General features: G+C 42.4%; 1 protein-coding gene and 1 pseudogene across 4 annotated transcripts in view; one reads left to right on the top strand and one right to left on the bottom strand.

Moving 5' to 3' along the window:
- CPPED1 (calcineurin like phosphoesterase domain containing 1) overlaps positions 1-16,094 on the top strand; it is a 99,299-nt gene extending 83,205 nt beyond the window's left edge. For all 4 annotated transcript variants that reach the window (XM_039885373.1, XM_039885374.1, XM_039885369.1 and 1 more), the window contains one exon: positions 15,611-16,094. In XM_039885373.1, the coding sequence (XP_039741307.1) occupies positions 15,611-15,840 (230 nt within the window). In that variant the 3' untranslated portion in view covers positions 15,841-16,094. The remainder of the gene's footprint in view (positions 1-15,610) is intronic.
- Positions 16,095-22,441: 6,347 nt separating this feature from the next.
- On the bottom strand, positions 22,442-23,879 carry LOC120620513 (60S ribosomal protein L23a-like; annotated as a pseudogene).
- Between the last annotated feature and the right edge of the window lie 290 nt (positions 23,880-24,169).

The raw sequence follows: 24,169 nt of genomic DNA, 5'->3' as shown, positions 1-24,169 counted from the left end.
ATTCAGTGATTTTCAGTATAGTCACAGAGGCGTTCGTACGTCACCACTGTCAATTTTAGAACATTTTCATGATCCTTTAAAGAAACCCTCTCCCTTAGCAGTCACTGCCCCATTTCCTCCCCAACCCCCTCCCTCTCTCCCTGCCCTAGAAATCTACTTTCCGTCCCTCTAGATGTGCCTGTTCTGGATAGTTCATGTAGATAGAATCATAGGCTACATGGTCTGGGGCTCACCTTTTGCTTCTTCGTGTCATTCAGTCACTGGCTCTGACCCCCACCGAGGAGAGGAAACCTGAGTGAGGTGGCCTTGGGTCCACTGTTCAGGTCTCAGGGGCAGGGCTGCTGTGAGCCACTGGCAGCCAGCCCTCCCAGGAGCTGGAGGGTGGACACAAGCCTGTAAAGGGACACTAAAATGTCCACCTGAGTAACTCGGGCGAAGGGGCTTTGGTGCAAGTGAGATGATAGGGATTATCCGGCGTGATAAAGAACAGGGAAGGCAGCAGTCGCTCAGGAGTTCTGGGTAAACAGAACCCCGTGGTACGTTCCCCTGGGCAGTCTCCGCTGTCACCTGTGCAGGGCTCTCGGGTGATCACCAAGTTCAAGGGTGACGTCTCAGTGACCAAACTCTTAACACCCTTGCTGGGAATTTAAATTGGTTCATTTTCTGAAGGATAATTTGAAAGTCATATCAAAAAGCTAAATTTGGGGACTATGAGAGATTAAATTCCCTCCCCTGAGATCAAGAATAAGAAGAGGATGCCTGCTTTCATCACTCGTTTTTAGCAGCATATCGGAGGTTCCTGCCATTATACAAAGCAAGAAGGAGCATAAAGATGAGAAAAGAAGTAAACCGGTTCCTGTTTACAGATGACATAATTGTTGACTTAGAAAATCTCAGAAATCTACAAAACAATTACTAGAACTAATGAATTCAGCAAGGTCTCAGGATATCAGGTTAATAGACAAAAATCAATTATATTCTTATATGCTAGTGGCAAACAATTATCAAGTGAAATTGTAAAAATAATTCAGTTTGCAGTAGCACCAAGGAACATAAAATGCCTAGGAATGGCAAAGGATATGTTAAGACCTCTGCTCTAAAAGACTACGAAACATTGCCAAGAGTTACAGAGAAGACCTGAGTAGATGGAAAGATAGGCCACGTTCATGGGTTGGAAGACTGTTGTTAACGTGGCTTTTCCCTCAAATTGACCTACAGATCCAACATAACACCAACCGAAATTCCTGCAGTTTTATTTGGAGTAGAAATCTGCGAGCCAATTCTAAAATTTCTGCAAGTTACATAAAGTAGGAAAACGGTTTTGAAAAAAAAGGGCCAAGTTGAAAGACCGACCTGCTTGGTTTCAAGACTAACTATAAACTGACAGTGATCAAGACTGTTTGGCACTGGGTATACAAAGATAAACAGATATCAGTGGAACAGAAAAGTGGGTTCAGAAACAGATCCAAACGTGGACGGTCAGTCAGTTTGTATCAGAGGTGCTGAGATTCTGAAAGCAGCCATAGTGTCCATTGCCAGTCAAACGGGTAACCAAATTCCAGGATAGCCAGCCATACAATGGAATAAAAAGGATGAACTCTTAATACACGGATGAAACTTTCAAAATCATGCCTTCATGATTCTTTAATGAAATCTTTAAAAAATATGCTGTGTGAAAGAAGCCAGACACCCCCTCTCTCCAAAAAAGTGTGTACTGTACGATTCCATTTACATAAAATCCCCCAAATCGACCTATAGGGAGAAGCAGCAAGTCAGCGGTTGCCTGGGACACGGAGGGAGTGATTCCACAGGGCCACGATAGACGTGTTCATGATCTTGATTGAGGTGATGGTTTCAGGTGTGTAGATATGTTAAAACTGATCAAACATGCAGTTCATGGTTCTTCAGTTAGACCTTACGTCGTACCAAAAAAGTAGAGGCAGCTTTCACCCAACAGTTCAACTTCTTAACGAAATTTGGAAACTGTTAACTCGGGAGCCCGCCTTTTTTGTCTATTTGTATATGTGGTATCGTCATAATTTTTGCTCTGCAAAAGTGCCTTGTATTTGCCATGTGATATTAATAATTGAGCGCTTCTATTAAAGAAACATTCTGTGCTTTAATTACTATAATAATGGCTGTCATTCATTAGGTGGCTGCTACAGGCCAGGCACAAGACTGCTCTTTCTCACAATAGCAGCCTGACAAAGTGGCTGTATCATCCCCACTTTACAGATGACGAATCTAAGGCCATTCAGTTGGAAAGCGCCAGGGCTGGCATTGGATTTCCACATCCGCCTCAGAGCGGCGCCGTTCAGTACAGCAGCTGCCACCAGCTACATGTGGCCCTACATGCAAATTACACACTGGACTTTCAAGACGTAGTATGAAAATAAAAACAGAAGATGAGTAATCTTTTATATATTGATTACACGTTGAATGAATGATAATATTTTAGATACATTGGGCTAAACGCATAACTAAACTTCATCTGATCTGTTGCTTTTTACTCTTTGAATGTAGCTACTAGAAAAATTACACGTGAGGTTCACACTGTTTCTCTTGAACAGGGTCGCCACAGAGCTCTTTCCGCTTCACGTGGTCTGTGTAAAGAATTGCTAGCAAGTTAATTCAGCAGCATATGTTTATATCGATTGAGTATAAACTATATGCTGGTTAAATTTATAGTTTCTCTTATTGGTACACGTGTTTACCCTATAAACCCATTAGCTATTTAACGTCAAGCAAAAACAGCAAGCGGTTCTTTTCAGCATGTCAGGCCTGAATCTCACTGTTAGATGGAAGGGTGTGGACTCCTCAGCTGAAGGGAGACACGGAAGTCTCCTTCTCACCATCGGAGCAGATGCTCTTGTTTATGGGAAAATTGACCATTTCTTTGTTCATTAAAGCACTGGTCTGTTGGGCAAGTACACTTTTCTCCCCCGGTCAGAATGGCAGTTTTATAAACTAAACTAGAAATTACTGTTTTCTTTGTTGTTGTCTTCATTTTTAAGCAGCACAGAAGCTTCTAGTTTTTGAAGGATCAAGAAACCGTGATCGAACTTTGATCTCCAGATGTATTTGCTTTTTAAGATGGTATGCCTTCTTCCTCAGTTACTGGGGGTCGCCCTTCTCCCTTTCATGTTTTTTATTGGGCCACAGCCACATGTTCACATACTTCCTGTGGCTGCTTCCCAGCTACAAAGGAAGGTAAAGTTGAATAGTTGCAACAGAGACCGCATGGCCTAGAATATTTACTATCCGGCCCTTTACAGAAAATGTTTGCAGAGCCCAGGTCAGTTAAGTTACAAGTAATCCTCAAAGCCGTGTCGTGCAATGTCCATAAGATCCCACTCAAGTTAACAGCAGTGGGGATGGGAGGGTTTGAATCCGTGAGTAGTGGGATGCTTATGCTCACCGCCAGGAGGAAAGGAAGCCGTGAACCTGAGCTGGGTACTTGGGTCCATTTCTATTTAATCCGGTCTAGTGTAGCCCTCTCTCTGGCCTTGCCTCCCCTGCCCTCCAGCTGAGCCAGATCTGACCTGGAACCCTGGAAAACAGGCATCAATTTCTCCACGTGTTAGATGTCTGGCGAGGACTCAGAAGGCTAGAGAGGAAAGACAGGCCTGCCCGAGGCCAGTCAGCAGGGGCTGCTGCCGCTGCTGCTGTTACTTAGTTCCTGCTGCTTCCTAAACACGCCTGACTCCTGCCCTTCGCTCACATGTCCCGTCCTTGACGTGCCTGTATTCTCCGTCCACTGTATTTTACGGCAGGTGTTTGGTTAGGAGTGCCGACTCTGGGTTCACATCCCAGCCCTGCCACTTTGAGGCCAAAGTGGGCAAACTGAGATAATAACCATTCCTTCTTCATGGGGGAGACTGTGGGGATTAAGTGACCTAAAACACAAAAAGTGTTGAGAACGATGTCTGGCAGATGGTGAGTACTCCATAAACATTGCTTATTACTATTACTATTGTTTCAGGACGGGTGAATCCCCCCAAGCGAGGACGCAGGTCCTACATTGAGAGAGAGAGAGAGGACCCTTGACTATGCAAAAGGAAAGAATTCAAGTGCACGCCAGAGTTAGAGACAAAAGGAAAGTTTAATAGAGAAGGAGTAACGCTCCACAGACTGAGACATGGTCTCCTCTCAGAGACAGAATGAGAGAGCCCCCGAGTGTTGGAGGAATTTGGTTTTACATCTGTTTCCTCTCCGGGTGTGGGTACGCGGTGTTACAGCATGGAGAAATAGTTGTCAGTCATCTCTGCAGGAATCTTCCCATGGGTTCCCCTGGTCTGGCCATGTCGATCAGCCAAGTTCCCGTGCCCAGTAGCATGTAGCAGGCTCTGAATACAACCTGGTTTAATATTTAGTCGATTTACGTAGTTCTCATGCCTCTTTCCTATGTTGTCATCGCCATAATCATGATCCTCCTTCAAGTCCCGGGTCTGACACAAAGAGCTGAAAGGAGCTGGGGTTGTGGTTAGGTCAAAGCCACCCTCTCCAGGAAGCTTTTCCGCGTCTGCAGTGCCATGATCCTTGGCACTTTGTACCTTTAGGGGGTAGACAGAGCATGTGCTTCTGAGTCACCGTGATTCAGGTACACATCCTACCTGTGTGCCCCCAGGCAAGTTACTTAATTTCTCTGTGCCTCGTTCTCTCACCTGTGGAAGTGGGGAAGGGTGAGTTAATATCTTCCTCACGGGGGTCTTTAGAAGGCTCAACTGAGTTGATACATAAGCACATGCTCAGCTCAGAGTGGCTGTTCAGTAAATAACACGCTGCTGAACCCCATTTTTTGTCACCTTGTGCGTTGTGAATAGCTCTTTACTACCGAACTGTAGGGCAGGCCTTAATCTTTCGGTTGCTAGGAATGGTGGGCGGAAGCCCCACTATGCTCCAGTAGCACCTGGCACCAAGAGGAGCTTGTCACAAATGTTTATCGCCTCGAATTGGCTGAAGAAGCAGCATCCTGCCTCACCCAGAGGAAACGGAGCTGGCCTTTTCCTCTCTCCACATTCCCTGGCAGTCCTGGGCTTAGGCACTTCGGCATTTGGAAAGGTATATGCTGGTGACATTTTGAGAGTGATTATACTGGAATCTGGAATCTCTAAATTAGCAATTCAGGACCGTGACATAGTGGTGAAGAACCTCTGGCTGAATGAGTCTGGTGGGCCTTGACCCCTATTTCATATCAGCAGCTGCACCTCCCAGGCCTGCTTAGGAAGCGCTGCGCCCCTGCCACCCGGGCCTCCTGCTATGGCCTCCTGGCTGCCTGCTGAGGAAATTCTTTACCTGCAGGAAGGATTATTTATACCTGCTTTCTGAGCATTCACATCCAGTCTTTATATTACCTTCCTTTCTTTTTTTATGAGTCACAAGTTGTTCCTTACCACTGAGACAGTAAATTGGAATGTGACTCATGATCTACAGCAGGAGCTGGCCAACCGAACTTGTTCATACTTTCCGGGCCTAAGTCTCACTAGGGCCAGAGGACGCCAGTTTTTAATATCAAAACTGTACTGGAGTGGATCCCGATTTCCTGATTGATTCGAGGCAAGTTTCATTCGTGGCAAGTATTCAAATATTAGAATATCAAATTATACAGAGATTGCATCCCAATCCTCTGATTGATTTGAAATGAATTTGAGTCAAGACAGCTTAAAAATAGCTTTTATAGTGTCTTTATGACTTGATACCATGGAGAAATAAGTATGAGGCTGATGCCACAGCAGACGTCTCCTGTCGATGCGGGGACCGCCTTTGCTGGGAATTCTTCTTCTGGCGGTAATTTAAAAAGATGCTTGTCATCTCCGTTCAGCAGTTCATAATTCAAAAACAATCTATACGTAGTACTCAATTAAGGAACCATAGAGTCATGTTGGCCAGATGACTGATGAACAGCTCAAATGGAAATCTGCACAACTCTGGAAAACACCTCTAAAATCAATCCCCCGTCAGGGAAACCATGACTGATTAATACATTCCTTGCCTCCATTGAGTTGTGAATCAATGCGTCCCTATCAAAAGCTAATAGAAAGCTGAGATGGGCAGAACTTCTTACAAGTCCCGTGGCCTGTCGGCGTGCCAGGGGCAGGAGTGTAACTCGGACAAGAGCGTGCACGGTGCAGAGCCAGCACGTCGAGTCTGTGTCCCCCTCCAGCAGTGAGCAGCTGACCCTGCCCTGGAGGGCATCTCGAGGGAGACGACGGGCACCTCGTTACCAGCATCCGAGCTCTCCTCCAGATGCCCGTCAGCCATGAGGCAGGCGTCGTTACTCTTCTGACAAGTGCGGGAATCAAGGCTTACACATTGCAGTGACCTGCCCGAGGTTCCAAAGGAGAGAGCCTGAGTCTGCAGGGCCGGCTGAGGGCTTGGGGTCTGACATGAGAGCACCCACTTTCCGATCCTGGTAGCCCTGTTTTCTAACTGTAACTTTGCCTTAGTTTCTGAACTTCTCCGGGCCTCAGTTTTGTCTGTAAAATGGGGACAATTCGTGTCTCTAGGACATAGGCCCATCAGGGGGACTCAGCAAGATGATGGATGAACAGTCCTTGGCATCCCGTGCTGTCCTCAGCCCCCTCTGCCTCGGTATTGCCCTTCATGGAGCAGCATGGGAACATGAGCCTGCACGCGCCAGGAGGTGGGAAGCGGACTCAGAAACTCCCACCACCAAATCCTCCCCGGGCTTCTGGTGCAGGTTCCCACCCAAGAAGAGCCCCCCGTGATCCCCACCCCGGCCTCATCCCTGTGAATCGGTTTTCACCAGGCCAACCAGAGCCACCCCAGGGCCACCCGAGCCTTAGACTCCACCTCAGAGCCCTGGACTCTGCCCAGAACCTGGGGGCGCTCTTCGTGTGCTCCCCACTTTGCAGCAGGCTCTGGCCTCCTGCCTGACCAGCCCTCTGAACTCATCACAGGGTCCTCGCATGGCTTCTCATTCAGGACTCCAAAATGTTCTTCATTGCAGTGGGGGTGGCAGGGAGCTCATTCTCCAGAGGGGAGAGGGTTCCTGACAGATGGCTCTGCTCACTGGCAGCCTCCCAGTCTTTATTCCTATTTCCTAGTCCTCTTTAGGCATCTTTGCTCATGTGAGAATTCACATTCGGTCAATTTTCTGCGACGTGGGACATTAACGATAAATGGCAAGCCTTAGGGGCCTGGAACGGGAGGATGGATGGGACTGTGCATTGCAAAGAAGCCCAGCCAACCACGGTCCACTGAGGTCTGCTCTGAACGTCCTGCCGGTCACTCGCAGGCTCCCGTCTACAAATGCCAGTTAATACGGCGTGAAATTCAAACGTAAATGAGTTTTTACAGCTAATTACGGTTAATGCGAGTTACTTTCAAAATTGCCATACATTCCTTTCAGAATAGTACAATTTGCAACTATGAATTAGGCATAAAGAGCCAGATTTCACAAACATAATTTAGCGTACAACAAAGTAATAATGCTAAGTGCTTTCCTACTGGTCATTTGGAGCTTCTTGAGGCGGGACTAATGGCACACAGTCCCATTCGGGCCTCTGAGGGCGATATGGCTTTGAAACCCCATCCAGGCAGCAGAGGAAGCAGTCATTTCACAGCCCTCCAGTCTGAGTGATCAGGAGCAGGTCACATCTCCAGGCCCTGGGATGGTGGCACCTCCATGCTCTGTCATCCTTTCCCTGGTTTATCTCCCACACCACCTCTAGGCCTTTCATGTCACCTTGGTTTTGATCAGTTCGTGACTACTGCAGACATAACAGTGATAAAAAAGTAGCAGGCCATGCCCCGCCTTGCTAATCCCACCCACCGCCCTCACCGTGAAATCACCAGTACAAGGAGTTGAGTGTATACTTTGCCCCATTCACTTGGGGGGGGGGAGGTTACAAACACACGCTCACACCCCTCTTATACACACGCTATCTTTATTTTACAAAAATGGGATGACAGTATATATCAGTATATGTAAATCTACTTCTTTTTTAATACACATAATTTATCCAGTCTTTCATAAATGAACATTACAAACAGTGCCACAGAGAACCGTCTACTGGATATATTCGTGCCCACAGACACAACTCATCTGCATCTGTGGACTCTTTGCTGGGTATTTCTGAAGGAAAAGAGTTGTATCTGTTTGCATCCTCATAACAGGAAATGGAAGTAGCTGTTTCTTCCCGCAGGGAAACCTGGGACACATTTCCATCCGTAGCTGTGGACCTCAGCTGGCAGAGAGCCACACCTGCCCACAGGTGGCTCTGAGTTCCTGTGGCGTGTGGGTGACTGTGGTCTCGAGAGCTCTGTCGAAAGTCTCCCAGAATCCTGCTAACCATATTTCCTTCATACCTTTTGGAATTGTCATTAAATGTGGTTCAGTTCCATCACTACAAGGCTCCCTCCTGCCACACCCACTCCCAAGTCCCTTTATCCCTGTCCTTAACTCCTCGCAACCAGATCTGTAATCTCGTCATTTCAAGACCGTGGTATAAGATGGAAGCGTACAGCATGGGACCTTCTGAGTCAGCGTGATGTCCTCGATACCCGTCCACGTGGTGTGTGACAGTCGTTCCTTCCTTTTTTATTGCTGAGCTGCGTTCCGTGGTGTCGATGTGCCACACTTTAGCCATTCACCTGCTGAAAATGGTCTCCGTTTTCTGGCTGTTACACATAAAGCTGCCCTGAACACCTACGTACAGATTTTTGAGTGCGCATAACCTTCCATTTCTGTGGAATAAACGACCAGGAGTGCTGTTGCTAGGTCATATGGTAATTGCACGTTTAGTCTTATAAGAAACTGGCAGGTCGTTTTCCAGACCTGCCGGTTTCTTATAAGACTAAACGTGCAATCAGCACCGTTAAGAGTGAACCAATTTCTCTGCAGCAGAGCCAGCGTTCAGTGTGAGAAACGCCGTAAAATTTTTGTTTGATTGTTGTAGTTACTGCAATTCCCCTCCCCCCACCACGTTGCTGATTAAAAGCTATAAAATCCATTTCTAATACTTTTGAAAATTACCCATATAATTTTTTACAATAGACTTCTAAATTTTGGAACAATTTTAGATTTACATAAAAATTACAGACGTAACATAGAGAATTCCCATATACCGCAGACCCACGTTCTCCCACCGTTAATACCTTACACGGCTGCGGTATATTTTTTACAGTTAAGGAACCAGTATTGATACATTTTTACTAGCTAAAGTCTATAATCAGATTCCCTTACTTTTTACCTCATGAACTTTTCCTGCTCCAGGTCCCATTTGATGTACCGCATTATAACCAGGCATCACACTGCCTTAGTCTCCTCCTGATGTGACACTTTCTCAGACTCTCCTTGTTTTTAGTGACCTTGACAGTTTTGGGCAGTGCTGGTCAGCATTTGTAGACTCTCTCTCTATTAGGATTTGTCTGATTTTTGTCTCGTGCTGAGGTTATGAGCCTTGGGAAGACCACACAGGTAAAATGCCATTTTCATCACAGTCATATCAAAGGCACAGCCTTTCGACATGACTTACCATCAGTGTTGATGTTTGTTCCATTGCTCTACTGTAAAGTTACTCTTGACAGGAAGTCACTGTGCAGGGTCCACACCTAGGGGGTGGGGAGTTACGCCCCACCTCCCCGAGGGTAGCGTATCTATGTAAATTAGTTATTATTCCTCTGTATGGGAGATTTGTGTCTTTTTCCTACATGTATTTATTTAATCATTTATATTAGATTCATGGATGTTTTTATACTGGGTTATAATTTAATACTAGTTGTTTCTTTTTGGCTTATTTTTTTCCCTTCAAATGGTTAAGTTTGGGCATTAGGAGCACTTTCAGTTAGCTGCTGTGTCCCTTAGACATGCCCCCATCATTGTGAGCTCTGGAACTCTTGCTTACTTCCTGTCTCTCCCAGATACTCCAGGCTTGTCTTGTTCATTTCTTGCCCCAGCCCTAAAGCTGGCCATTTGGCCAAGAATCCATAGTTCGTCTTGTTGGAGAACAGTATTAGAAACTAAGACCTCGACACTAGGTGTGCTCATTGCTGGGATGTGCCCTTGCTTCTCAGGCAGAAATGTGTATCCAAATACCGACCTGAATATATACACATCTAGAACTATTTCTGTACGTAACCATCTGCTTCCATAGTAAGCTAAACATGAGCTCATACTGATGAGCCGAACTCTAATCTGACCCACGTGGATCATTCTAGCCTCCTCCCCTTCCCATACCTTTTTTTTTTTATTGTATTTTTATTGGGCTATATAACTCACATATCATAAAATTTACCCTTTTAAAAGTTTAAAGTTCAGTGCTTTTAACATATTCACAAAGTTGTGCCATTATACCCACTGGCTCATTCCGGACGATTTTTACCATTCCATAAGGAAATCCTGTGCCTGTTAGCGGCCACTCCCCATTCCCTTATCCCCTCTTCCCCGAGCCCCTGACAAACAAAATCTTCCTTCTTTCTCTATGGATTTGCCTATTCTGGACATTTTATATAAATGGAATCATATAGTGTGTGGCCTTTTGTATCTGATTCTTTCACCCTGCATAATATTTTTGAGGTCAATCCATGTTGTAACATGTATCAGTACTTTGTTCCTTTTTATGGATGGATAACATCCTATTATATGGATGTATAACATTTTGTTTGTCCGTTCATCAGTCAGTGGACATTTAGGTTGTTTATATTTTTTAGGCTATTGTGAATAATGCTGTTTAGAATATCCATTTACAGTTTTTGCATTGATGTATATTTTCATTTCTCTTGACTATCTACATAGGCGTGAAATTGCTGGGTTTCGTGGTAACTATATGTTTAACATTTTGAGGACCTGCCCAAGTGTTTTCCCAAAATGGCTGCAACATTTTCTATTTCCACCAGCATGTATGAGGGTTCCAATTTCTCCAAATCCCTATGAACACCTATTCATTTCCATCTTTTTGATTATAACTATTCTAATGGGTGTGAAGTGATCTCATTGTGGTTTTTGATTTGGCATTTCCCTAATGATCGATGATGTTAAACATCTTTTCATGTGCTTATTGGTCTTTTGTATATCTTCTTTAGAAATGTTTGTTCACATCCTTTGCCCATTTGTTAATTTGGTTGTATTTTTATTGTTGAATTATATGATTTTTAAAAATATTTTCTGGAATATTAGATTCTTATCAGATATATGATTTGTACATATTTTCTCTCATTCCATGGGTTATCTTTTCACTTTCTTGATACTGTTATTTTTTTTATTCTTTTTAATTTTTCGAAAGCAAGTTCGTTATATTTATAGTGAAATTCACTTTTCAAAGTTTCTCACTCATCCCCTATCCCTTGCACCTTTGGGAACCATCAGCTCCTTCTCTATATCTATGGGTCTGTTTTTATTTTTATTTTGTTTATTCATTTGTTTTGTTCTTTTTAGATTGCACATATAACTGAAATCTTAACAGTATTTATTCTTTTGACTTATTTCACTTAACAATGTTCTTTGAATCCATTCATATTGTCATAAATGGCAAGATTTAATTCTTTTTTATATCCGAATAATATTCCAATGTGGTGTGTGTGTGTGTGTATGTGATATATAGATATATATAGATATAGATATAGATATAGATCTATATATCACATCTTTATCCTTATCCTTTCATCTATTGATGAACATCTAGGTTGCTTCCATGTCTTGGCTATTGTAAATAATGCTGCAATGAACGTAGGTTCATATATCTTTTCAAATTAGTGTTCTTGTTTTCTTCAGATTAATACCAAGTAGTGGAATTGCTGAGTCATATGGTAGTTCTATTTTTAATTTTTTGAGGAACCGCCATACTATTTTCCATGGTGGCTGTACCAAGTTTCAGTCCCACTAACAATGCATGAGGGTTCCCTTTTCTCCACAGCCTCACCAACACTGGTTGTTTGTTGATTTATTGATGATAGCCATTCTGACAGGTATGAGGTGATATCTTCTTATGGTTTTAATTTGCATTTCTCTAATTAATGATGTTGAGCATCTTTTCATATGTCTATTGGCCATCCATATTGGCCAAATGTCTGTTTAGGTCCTCTGCCTATTTTTAATTGGATTGATTATCTTTTTGGTGTTAATTTGTATGAGTTCCTTATTTATTCTGGACATTAACTTCTTATTGAATATATTATTGGCAAATATCTTTTCCCATTTATTGGGTTGTCTTTTCATTTGATTGATGGTTTTCTTCACTGTGCAAAAACTTTTTGATTTGATGTTGTCCCATTTATTTTTTTTTTCTCCCCTTGCTTGAGGGGACATAGCCAAAAAAATATTGCTAAGAAAAATGTCAAAGAGTTTACTGCCTATGTTTTCTTCTAGGAGTTTTATGGTTTCGAGTCTTACATTTAAACCTTTAATTCTTTTTGAGTTTATTCTTGTATATGGTGTAAAAAAGTGGTCCAGTCTCATTCTTTTTGCATGTATCTGTCCAGTTTGCCCAACACCACTTATTGGATAGCTTGTCTTTACCCCATTGTATATTCTTGCCTCCTTTGTAATAGATTAATTGACCATATAAATGAAGGTTAATTTCTTGACTCTATTCTATTCCATTGATCTGTATATCTGTTTTTATGCCACTACCATACTGATTTGATTATTATAGCTTTATAGTGTAGTGTGATATATCAGGGAGTGAGATATCTCCCACTTTGTTCTTTCTCAAGATTTTTTTGGCTATTTGGGGTCTTTTGTAGTTCCATGCAAGTTTTAGGGTTAGTTGTTCTAATTCTAAGAATGCCATTGGTATTTTGATAAAGACTGCACTGAATCTTGTATACTGCTTTAGGTAGTAAGGACATTTTAACAACATCAATGCTTCCAGCTCACGAGCAAGGTACATCCTTCTGTTTCTTTATGTCTTCTTCAGTTTCTTTCTTCGGTGTCTTAGTTTTCTGAGTACCACTCTTTCACCTCTTTGGTTAAATTTATTCCTAGGTATTTTATGCTTTTTGTTGCTGTAAATCTTAATAATGTTCTTTGAAGCACAGAAGTTTTAATTTTGATGAAGTACAATTTATTTTTAATTTGGATGCTTTTACTCATTTTTAAGAATTGTGATAATTATATAGATTTTTTTTCTAGCAAAATATAGTTATTCATTATCATCTTCCTTCCAAACATGACAGTTACTTTTATATGCTTTAATTATTCATTGAACGTCCCATCTTGACATGTTTGTTTGAGTTTGTTTCACTTTAACATTAAAAAATAGTTTTTCGAAGAAAATCAGTAGATAATTAAATTTACCAAAATATTTTATCAATGTTTGCTGATTTAAAAAATTTATCCCTTCCCTGCTAAAACATCTCTCCTAATAATTCTTTTAGTGAAGGTTTGGAAATGGTAAACTTTTAGTTTTATATGTCCAAACATGTATTTATTTTGCCCTTAAACTTGAATGGTAGTTTAGGTAAATATAAAATTTGAGGTTCATAGTTACTTGCCTTCAGCATTTTAAAGGTATGGCTCCTTAATTCTGTTATTGCTGAGATGCCTGCTCTCACATTGTCATTCCTTTGTAATATTTTTACCATGATGTCTTTTTAAGGTTTTTCTCTTTGATGTACCACAATTTTACTATGGTATATGTCGGTTTAAATTGACTTTTGTTTATCCTACCGAATACTTTTTATCTGAAGATTCATATATTCCTTCTTTCTGTAAAATTCCCAGCTATTATTTCTTGGAATTAGTCTTACTATTATTTCATCATATACTATTATTTTATCATTTCATAATCTTACTATTATTACATCCTCAGTGGAGGATGTAAATCCTCTTAAGCATCCATTGCAGCCTCTTAATCTGACCCTTGGGTTCTCTGAACTGCTTTTTTATATTGCTTGTAGGTCTGGGTCTCTGTGTTGTCTTCCGGTCCTCAGTTCTACCTTTTAGTTTATTAATTTCTTCTTTGATAGTGTTCAGTCTAGAATTCATGCTGCTTATTGAGATTGTTTTTGTTTTAAATTGTAATGGTTATATCTTTTATGTCCATTTCTAAATTTTTATTACCAGCTATTCTCATTCAATTCATGCCTTTTTGTTTTGTTTTGTTTCATAACATGTGTTGTTTTTTTTTAAATGGATATCACTCCTTTATTAAGGATTTTCTGATATCCTGAATACATTTATTTAAAATACTTTCCAGTATTTTATCATTGATTTCATCTGGAGTGAATTCATGTTCCTAATTGAAGAGTTTGTAGACACAGCGTGAGATTTTTTTCGTGCGTGGTGGAATTTTTTAATTTCAGGCTCAGTTTGAGTAAGAGGTATTTTTGCGTTTTCGTTTTTTTCTTACTTTCTCTCTTGACTAACTTCCCCCGTCTACTGGTTTTGGCTCCCTCTACTCCGGCCCCCACCTGGGACCAGGCCTTGTAATAGTGCTTCAGCACCCTTGGCCCACGGCAATGCTGGGAAAACGTTTCCAGCCCTGGACTTAAGACCGTGTCTTGCTCCCGCCCAGACCCAGAGGCAGCTATAAGCCCCAGCCCCGTGGTGTGCTGGGGACAGCACCTACCAGCTCCGAATGCGAATTAGTAAGTATTAAGGAATTTTGTGAACTGGTTGTTAAACAGCCATTATTAAAAATTAAATTATACATAAACTCATCATTAAATAAATCATTTCAAAAGAAAAGGTAATAAATACTCGGAACTTACCGCTTTCTAGTTACGTGGTCACGAATCACTATCGACCGTGCCCCCACGGCCGCTCCCTGCGCTTGCCGGCGGAAGCACCGCGTCACGGAGACCCGCGGCATCTCTTCCCACTTCCGGCTCCGTGACGTCACGTGGAGACTTGAAGTCAGCCATCCTAAGAGTGTTTAAACCGTGGCTATTAGGAAACATTACAAATTACACCCCCCACCCTTTTTCCCTGGAGTCCTTGTTAAACGCAGCAGCGCAGCACTGCGGGCAGTGGGCATCAGCAGTCTTCTCGTCTCCTTCCATAAACGGGGGGCCAGGCTTGTCTTTCAGAAATTGCTTTTGGTCTCAATTATCTTCTAAAAGCTTAACTCGGGGCAGCAGTGTAACCCCACTCTCATTGCTCTGCCTTCCTGCTTTGCTCTTGATCCACAGATCTTTCTGTTTTGCTTCTGGTTCATAGTGCTATTTATTTGGTGTTGAGGATGCCTCTGTCCTTTGGCTTTTCTTTTTATGTTGTATCCATCATTGCTTTAAGTTTAGAGTGGAGGCTGTACATTAAATATTGAACATGCTGTGCTGTCTTGACTAGAACACCATAAACGTTATTTTTTGTAGACATATAACTTCCATCGTAGGGCTGCTTATATGGTCTTCGTAATATTTCCTTCAGGCTTCTTCATCCCCCCCAATCATCTTCTCTTCTCTGTTCTTGTTTCCTCGTACTTTCCTGTACTAGTCATGACAAATGTGATAATAACATATTGTATATATGAGTTATCCCTGAAAAGATTCTGGATGTCGTATACGCTGCCCTCTTGTTTATTATATACCGAGTGATAGTATACATTTATTATAATAATATCCTATTGTTCACAGAAAACATTGGTGCCCCAGATCACCTGAATGGAAGTCTTTGGCCCCCTAATGTTTTTTTTTCCATTTCCCACAGGTGTCAAAGCTGTATTCTCAGGCCACTACCACAGAAATGCCGGGGGCACCTACCAGAACCTTGAAATGGTGGTGTCGTCTGCCATCGGATGCCAGTTGGGCCAAGACCCCCATGGGCTCCGAGTCGTGGTGGTCACTGCTGAGAAAATCATTCATCGGTACTACAGTTTAGATGAGCTGAGTGAGAGAGGAATAGAAGACGACCTGATGAATTTGATGAAGAAAAAATGATTGCTGTTTATGGTCCATTCACTTTTCCTTCCCCAGTTTTTTCTCTTCATTTTGCCAGAAACAGCAGCTGCACACAACCACTTACTGAATATAAAAGTATACCAGGCAGATTTGTGAATTTATGTCCTTTCGCGTAAGTCAGAGAGCTGGGTCCGATCCCAAATTATATTTGAAAGAGAACTGCCTTCCCTTTGAAAAAGGGATGGGGTTGAGGCTGGGAATAAAAGAATAAATGATAATGGAATATCTCTGCATGGGTGTCTGAGTGACTCTTCCTGTCGATGTGTTTCTCAGCTTTCTGGAGTTCTCTGTTTTTGAATTAGATTGTTTTCAGGTAGCACTTAGCGAAATGTTTACCAGCGGATCTCAATCCCAACTCGATATTCACGTGCAATCTTTGATAATTCCTCGAACAAACTGCATCTGAGCGTGTTAAATTGTGGTCATGGCTCCACACCTGGCAAAACAGAGGTCATTCCTTTTCTCTCCCAACAAGACAAACAGTGTGTGCCACGGCCAGAGCCGTGTAGGCTCATTTTAACAAGGAGCCGAGTAGCCAACATGTGCTGTTAAATTCTGAGACTTCTATGATTGCTGATGGTGCAGTTGATACAAGTCAGAGCTTGAGTTGGCCCTCCTGGAGACTAGAAACGTCACCTTTGCACATAAATTAGCCATATGTAAAAATCTCATCCATGGGATTGGAAGCAGAGCCCTAAAGTCATTCGGCAGCTCGTCCTGAGTTCATTGCCATTCCCATTCGATGCTGCTGTAACTGCAGGTTGGTGCCCTCGTGCGGTCAGAATGACCCTCCATCCATGAGACTCTTTACTGTGTCCACTTGGACGGAAGAAGCAAGAATCGATGCAGAGTCTCACAAGCAAAAAAGCAGAAATTCCGGTGGGGTTTTTAAAAACTTCTTTCAGCCACGTTGTTTTAGTTGGTGCCAACTCCGATTAAATTCACCAGTGCGGTGGAGCGTGGATGGTTAAAGTCAGCATTGTTCTCATACAGTCTGCTTTGCTGCGTCTTCTCGGCAACTCCCGACCACAGTGTCATTTCACCCATGTCGTCTTTTTCAGCAGTCATCCTGGTGGACAAGGAGCCTAGGTATTCTCAGTCCTGCCAGAACGTCTCACAGCGTCACGCAATAGCATTCAGTCATCTTAAAACACCGGTAACAACCGACTGGGTACCGATGAACTGCAAAGTCCATTTAAATTAAAAGACTTTCTTGTGAAAAAGTTGTAGTCGACATAGCAAAACCACGAGAAATTAAATAGGAAGATAATTAGATATGTAAATTCATAAAGAACAAAAGACAAGAAGTTAATTATACCACCGATGGTGACATACCGTAGCTCATTGTTATGCGGCACGGGAAGCTTAAAATTTTTTCAAATTAGAATGCTCTTTAGTGTTTTGCTGCGTTCTTGCTTTGTATTCATTTTCCTTTACAACAGGTGTGGATATAAGTTCAAGAAGAGGAAGTCAGTAAGTGGCATCATAAGTAATAAGCCACATGTTTGCTGCCTGGGATATCGTAATACTGAGGGTGAGCTGCCATGTACGTGTACCAGGATCATAAACACAGACGTGGAGCTCCGGGGGGCGGCGGGGATCGGGAAGAGTTCAGTCACTGTGGCCTGATGGAGCCATCTTTGTCGCGTACGTGTGCAAATTGCTTTGGACTGTGGCACTTGAGTTTTGGAGAGGAACCAGAGATAATTAACAGCAATAGAAATGAACCTCACTAAGTCTTCCCTAGAAACCTTGGAAGTAAAAGAACTGATTCAAAACTCAGCAAGAGTATGCTAAGAATAGGGAGTCATATGAAATTTTAAAGTAACCAAACAGCAGTATTCACCAACAGTAAATGCATTTAAAGTGAGGAAATGATTTCGTAGGTAAACATGGATTATTCTGATAATAGATAATTACCAATGCATTCACTTATGAGTCCTTTAAAAAAAAAAAGTTTTAAAAAAGTGCCTCATACTGTGAAAAACAAGAAAACACTCTTTCATAAGTGCTATGGTGTTGAGTTTTTATTATGTGCTGAGTACTGTTTTCAGTGCTTTGGCTAAGGGAGGTGGAGCCATTGGCCAAGGTCATGCAGCTCATCAGTGGGGAGGGAAGGATCAAGATGCAAGCATTCCAGCTGTCAAGTCCGTGCTCCTTAATACTACCTTCTCTTTTCTGGATAAAGTTGATCATGAGTGAGAGGTTCGTGCCAGCTCAGCCCATGGCCACACTGCAGTATGCAGCACCTTTGACCGTCTTTCCTGGGCAAGAACCCAGTGTTAACTGGCGGCCCTGGGACTTCATCCGGGAGTTTGAAATGCTTAGGCAGGGCCCAGAACCCTTCTCCGATTGCATCAGGTTCAGGTTGGCAGAGCCCATCCAAGGAGCAGAGCAGGTGGTTCTAGACAGAGATTTCCACAGGAGGAGATTGCGAAACAGAATCGAACTGTGATGGGCCGCAGGGCACAGCTCTGCCCACGTGGTAAATACAGCAAATGCTTTGTCAGGTGATGCTGCAATCCGTGTTTATCGCTTCCACCCCGGAGAGTAGGAACCCTGAAACTCTCTCCAGGCGAGGGGCTGCCAACGGGAAAGGTTATGTAAAATGATCTGAAATTGGGTTGTAAAGAAGAGGGGAGGGGAGATGATCATCTAACTGCATTCACATTTTACAATAAGTAAGTTTATCTCTAGTCTTCAGTCATGCTTCTCCTGAGGTTAGAGAACGGAAGGAAGAAAGTCTAGTAAACGTTACAGAGACAGCGCTCAGAGCATTTCATAATAGCTTGTGCTTTTCAGCATTGTGAGGTTGTCAGTCTCTGATAGAGAATTACAAGGCAAACACAACCATTTGTCTTTTGTTCCTGCATAAGATACTGAGTTATATATATATAACTGTAGAAACTAAACACATATAATAGTTTAATGTTATAATCTCTATTCTAATGCGAAATCTTTTGAGAAAAGGTAGCAAAAACATCATTTGCATTTACTTGAACTCTTAAAACTTATTCCCCAAGTAGTGCCTAAAACAGCTTTGTGTAGTCATGAAATTAAGTAGCGATAATGTATTGAGCTCGGGGAGGAAAAGATGATTTAGGAGGAAATTGTCAAGGCAAGTCCTATTAAAAGCTTTGTGTAATAGACACCAGGGATTTCTTGTTCAGGTAACCTTAGCAGTTTTGGTTGTACGTGCAAAAGATAGTACTTGACAGGTAATATTGATTTTTTTTATAACTTCGAAGAATACCGTCATGCCATTGGATGGATATAGACATATATATCATATAGACATATATGTCTATAATTCTTTTCTAGGAATAATGACTTATAGCATCTTTCTAGAGAACATTTTACTGACTAAATTCTTTTTCCTCTAATGGATTTCTATTTCCAAATTTTTTTTAACATAAGTGACTGTAAACACATATATATAGATTGAATTTTTCCTTTAGGTTTTATCTATGTGAATAGAGTTGATTGAATATGAATAATTACAAGATACCTTTCATTCTATTCTGATACTTGTCTTCAAAAAGTAATTTTCATTAAAGTAACTTGGCACCTCATCTGGAATATAGTCCAGACTCCCCTTCCTGAGACTGCCCAGGCCCCGCGCTCTGCCCCATACCCACCTGCCAGCCTCGTCTGTACGGCCTTGCCCTTGAGTTGACCATCCCACTGCCCTTTGCACTTGGTGTCTGCTCTGATGGGAATTAGCTTCTTGTTATCTATCGTTTTGACTTCCGCTTAAAAGTCACTCCTCAGAGAGGCCCTTCCTCGCCATTCTGTCTGTGGTCATGTTCCCCACCCCCAGGCGTCACCTCACGGCACATTACGAAGAAATCTGCTTGTCTCGTGCTCTTGCCGTGTATCCCCCACCAGAATGCAAGCTCCAGAACACCAGGGGCCTTGTCCTGCTCCTCTCTTCCTAATGCTTAGAACTGTGTCTGGGGCACAGGGTAGCTGCTCAGCGAATAGCTGGCAATGAATGTGGAATAAGTAAAGTGAGTCATGATATGTAGCAATGCTAATTATCAGCATCAACAGTGCAGGGGAGGAAGGAAAGAAGGCCATATTCCTAAGCCTCGTGGCAGTTCTTTTGGGATTGTCCTCAAGGTTAGGTATTGTCAGCCAGTCAGTAAGTAACAGCCTTGCCGTCATTTTTGGTTCTCCCCTCACAGTGAAGAAATTGGAGGTAATGAGACAAGTGTCCTTGGCTCTTAGTAATTCTAAGCCCAGCTCCCTGAACGAATACACAGCAGGTGAGCCCAGAGAAGGGACGGATTCTAGCCTAACGGTTCCATGGGAAGATGTAAAGGAGATGGCTGGAAATACAAGTATGAAACTCAGAAGAAAGTGAAAGATGCATCTTGGAAGTGCCGCCTGCAGAGGTTATGTGAATGAATGAGATTCCTGAGAAAATTTAGCAGCACTAGAAGAGACCTAAGGACAGAACGTTAAAATAGACCTTTAGAGAACATCTTCGTTTCAGCGAAGGAAGAGAAGGATGGAAGCCACAGAAGGAGTGCAGGGGGTCGTTTTCTTAAAGTCCACACTGGTACACCCTGAGCAAACAGGAAAAGGAATTGGCTTCGCTTGGCGTTTAGTGGGTTAAGTCCCCACAGACCAGCTCTCCTACAGATATCTGCAAACTCTAAACCACTGCCTGGTGATTTGGAGAGAAGCAGGGAACTCAAAACTCCCCGCCTAACCACACACACACTTTTCCCTGTGAACAAACCACAGTTGTAGAGCAGCACATCAGCGATGGACAAAATTTTTACCCTAAAGTCCACCATCTGTTAAAGCTCAAGTCACTGGAGAGTAAGGAATCCCACAGGGGGAGAGCCAGAGATGTAGGTGACCTTCACACAGATCTCTGGCTTACCTCTTTGTGTGAACAGAACAGACACAGCAGCAGAAGCTAAGGAATCAAACTGAGATTTGAACTACTGTCCAGAGCAAGCGAGAGACAACTCACAGTTTGAATCTAGTCGAGTTAATTCCCTGCTCAAGCAAAACCCTCACCATTTAGGGATATAACAGAATCCCGATTCTCCACAACATAATGTTGTGGAGATGCTCTCCAGAATCAGTTGGTATACAACCAAAAAAAAAAAGAAAAAAAGAAAAAAAACGAGTCGCTCTCAAGGGAAAAGACAATATTAAGATGTCTCAGACGTTGGAATTATCACACTAGGGTAGTGAAGCAGCTACTAATAAAAAAATATGTTTGAAATGAATGGGGGGAGAAGACATCTAATAAATAGGACGTATAAAAATAATCAAATGGAAATTTCAGAACTGAAAAAAATACAGCATATGAAAATTTAAAATTCCCTAGATGGGCTTAATAGCAAAATGGAGATGTGAGAGGGAACGAATCAGTGAACATAAAGATAAATGAAGAGAAATTATTCAATTTAAAGACAAAGAGAAAAGGAATGGAAAACAATTAAAGCTTCAGGGACCTGTGGGACAATGTCAGAGGGTCTAATGTACATCCGATATGAGACTCAAAAAGGAAAGAAAAAATGAGCAGAAAAGCAGCCGAAGAAATTAGAGCCAACAGCTTTCCATATCTGATAAAAGACAAAAAGTTACAAATTCCCGACGTTTAGCAAACAGAACACATGAACCATAACAAAATATTGCCAAATTGGACTTTTTATAAAGATTCTACTCTTTAGAAGATTTCCCTTAGGAAATGGAAGGCAAACCATAGGCCGGAAAGATAGATTTGCAACACATTTACCAGATAAAAGGCTTGTTTCCAGAAGGTGTAAAGAATTCTTGCATTAAATTAGAAAAAAATAGTTTAAAAAAGTGGGCAAAATATTTGAACAGACATTTAATAAGAGAAAATATATGAATGGCCGGTAAGCACATGAAAAATACTCAGTGTCTCAGCCAGCATGAAAGTGCAGATTAAAATGACAATGAGATACCATCTGTCCCTCACTAGAATAGCTAAAATAGAAAAGTTTCACAATACCAAGTGTTGGTGAGAGTTTCTACAACTAACTGTAACATCGTGATTTATAATAAATACATATTTAGTCTTTATCTCTGTCCCTGGCAGAGTTCCTAAAACCCTTGGAATTTCCTAAGTGATTTTCATAACAAGCCCCTTTCTACCATACCTGAGTTTATGTTAATGAGATGACTTCTGTGAAGCCCTTAAGGATGGGGGCTGGTTGCCAGGGGAACCAACAATCTGATTAGAGGGTGGGAATTTTTAGCCACATCCCCCATCCTCTGGTAGAGAGTCTGGAAGTTGAATTAATCACTAATGTCCAATGAGTTACTCAATCATGCCTATGTAATGAAGCCTCCATTACGCACAAAAAAGATGGGGTTCAGAGAGCTTCTGAGTTAGTGAACACATGGGGATTCAGGGAGAGTGGCAAGCCTGGAGAGAACATGAAAGTTCCATGCCCCTTCCCACACACCTTGCCCTATGCCTCTCTATCTAGCTGTTCCTGAGTTATATCCTTTTATAATAAGCTGGTAATTTAGTAAGTAAAATGTTTCCTGAGTTTTGTGAGCCAGGGAATTGGCAAATTAATTGAACCTAATTGAGGGGGTTGTGGGAACCTCTGATCTGTCGCAGGTTGGGCAGAAGCACAGGTGACAGTCCAGACTTGCAGTTGGTGTCTGAAGTAGAAGGTGGGAGGAGTCTTGTGAGACAGCCCTTACCTTGTGGGATCTGATGCTGTCTCTAGTTAGATAGTATCAAAATTGAGTTAACTCGTAGGGCACCAAGCTGGAATAGCAGAATTGTCTGCTGTGGGGGAAAACATTCGGTGCCTGGAAGTGCCAAAAGTGAAGTATTCTATGAGTAAAGGGAAGGAATTTTTCCTATGAACTAACTCATATATATTCCTGGCGAGACTGTAAATGGTACAGCCATGTTAGAAAACAGTTTGGCAGTTTCTTAAAAAATTAAACATATGACCCAGCAATTCTGCTCATAGCGATTTACCCTATTTACCCAAGAAAAATGTAAACATATATCCATACAAAAACTTGCACATAGCAGCTTATTTGTAATAACAGCTGAAAACTAGAAACGACTCGGTAGCTGAATGGGTAAGCAAAATGTGGTACATTCACACAATGGGATACTACTCAGGGGTAATAAGGAAGGACTGTCGATACGAACAACCACATGGATGAATCTCAAAGTCGTCATGCCTAGTGAAAGAAGTCACTCCTTTCCATACATAAAGTCAGTTCTGTTTACAGAGAAGTCTAGAAAATGCAGGCTGTAGTGACAGAAGGCAGATCAGTGTTGCCTGAGAACAAGGGACAGCCTGAAAGGGGACACAAGGAGACTTTTGGGGTGACAGAGTGTTCTGTATCTTTTGTGCAGTTGTTTCACAGATGTATAATCTGCCATAACTCATCGAATGAACCATTTTAAATATGTGGAGCTTAGCAGTTTGACATAATGTGTATCTCAATAAAGTTTAAAAATAATTTATATTATGATTTTTGCTGTTTACAGTAAAAAGTTTTTATATTTAGAATTAGCCAGCTGGACTCAGTTGAGATGATCCCGATTTTGTTGGCAGCATCCAAAGCGTCACAGTTGGGAGCTAGTCGAACATGCCTTCTCCTCTCCATCAGGCCTGATCAGGGTGTTGACCTTGGCCTCATCAGAGTCACAGAGCTTCTTCACAGCCTGTCTGATCTGGTGCTCGTTGGCCTTGACATCCACAGTGAAAAGAAGTGTGTTGTTGTCTTCTCTCTTCTTCATGGCTGACTCAGTAGTTGGGGGACTTGATGATAATGTGGTGGCCAAGCTTGTTTCTCCTGGGGGTGCTCTTCCGCGGACACTTGGGCTTCCTCGTGGAGCCAGTGTCTTGGGTTGTCAGAGGCGGGTGACATGTGGAGCCGCTTTTTTGTGTGGCCGTGGACGCCTTTCAGCACTGCTTTGTCTTTGAAGCCTTTGCTTTGGCTTCACCATCGGGAGAAGCAAGGGCTTCCTTCTTCGCGTTTGGCACCATCTTTGTGAAAAGCCCCAAATAATTTATTTTAAAGGAATTTATGCAGCTTGGGAAAAGTAGTTTTTCCAGAGGAGCGTCTGTCAGTCGCAGCTAGGGAGGCGTTTTGTCACGCTGGGTGCTGTATGCAGAGCTCCGGTGCCTCTGAAGTCAGAGCCAGGTTTGAGTCCATTCCCTTGGGTCTGACTGTGACCAGGGACTCAAGCAAGACTTCCTGACCTCTCTGTACCTCGGGTCCTCATCAGTGGGCACGCACACACTCCCTCAGGTGCAATGCTCTCGCTGTTGTTCCA

Source organism: Pteropus medius, unplaced genomic scaffold (genome assembly GCF_902729225.1).
Source record: "Pteropus medius unplaced genomic scaffold, Ma_sr-lr_union100, whole genome shotgun sequence".
NCBI lineage: Eukaryota > Metazoa > Chordata > Mammalia > Chiroptera > Pteropodidae > Pteropus > Pteropus medius.
Note: the sequence above shows the minus strand (reverse complement) of the source record. Positions and strands in the feature narration are given on the sequence as shown.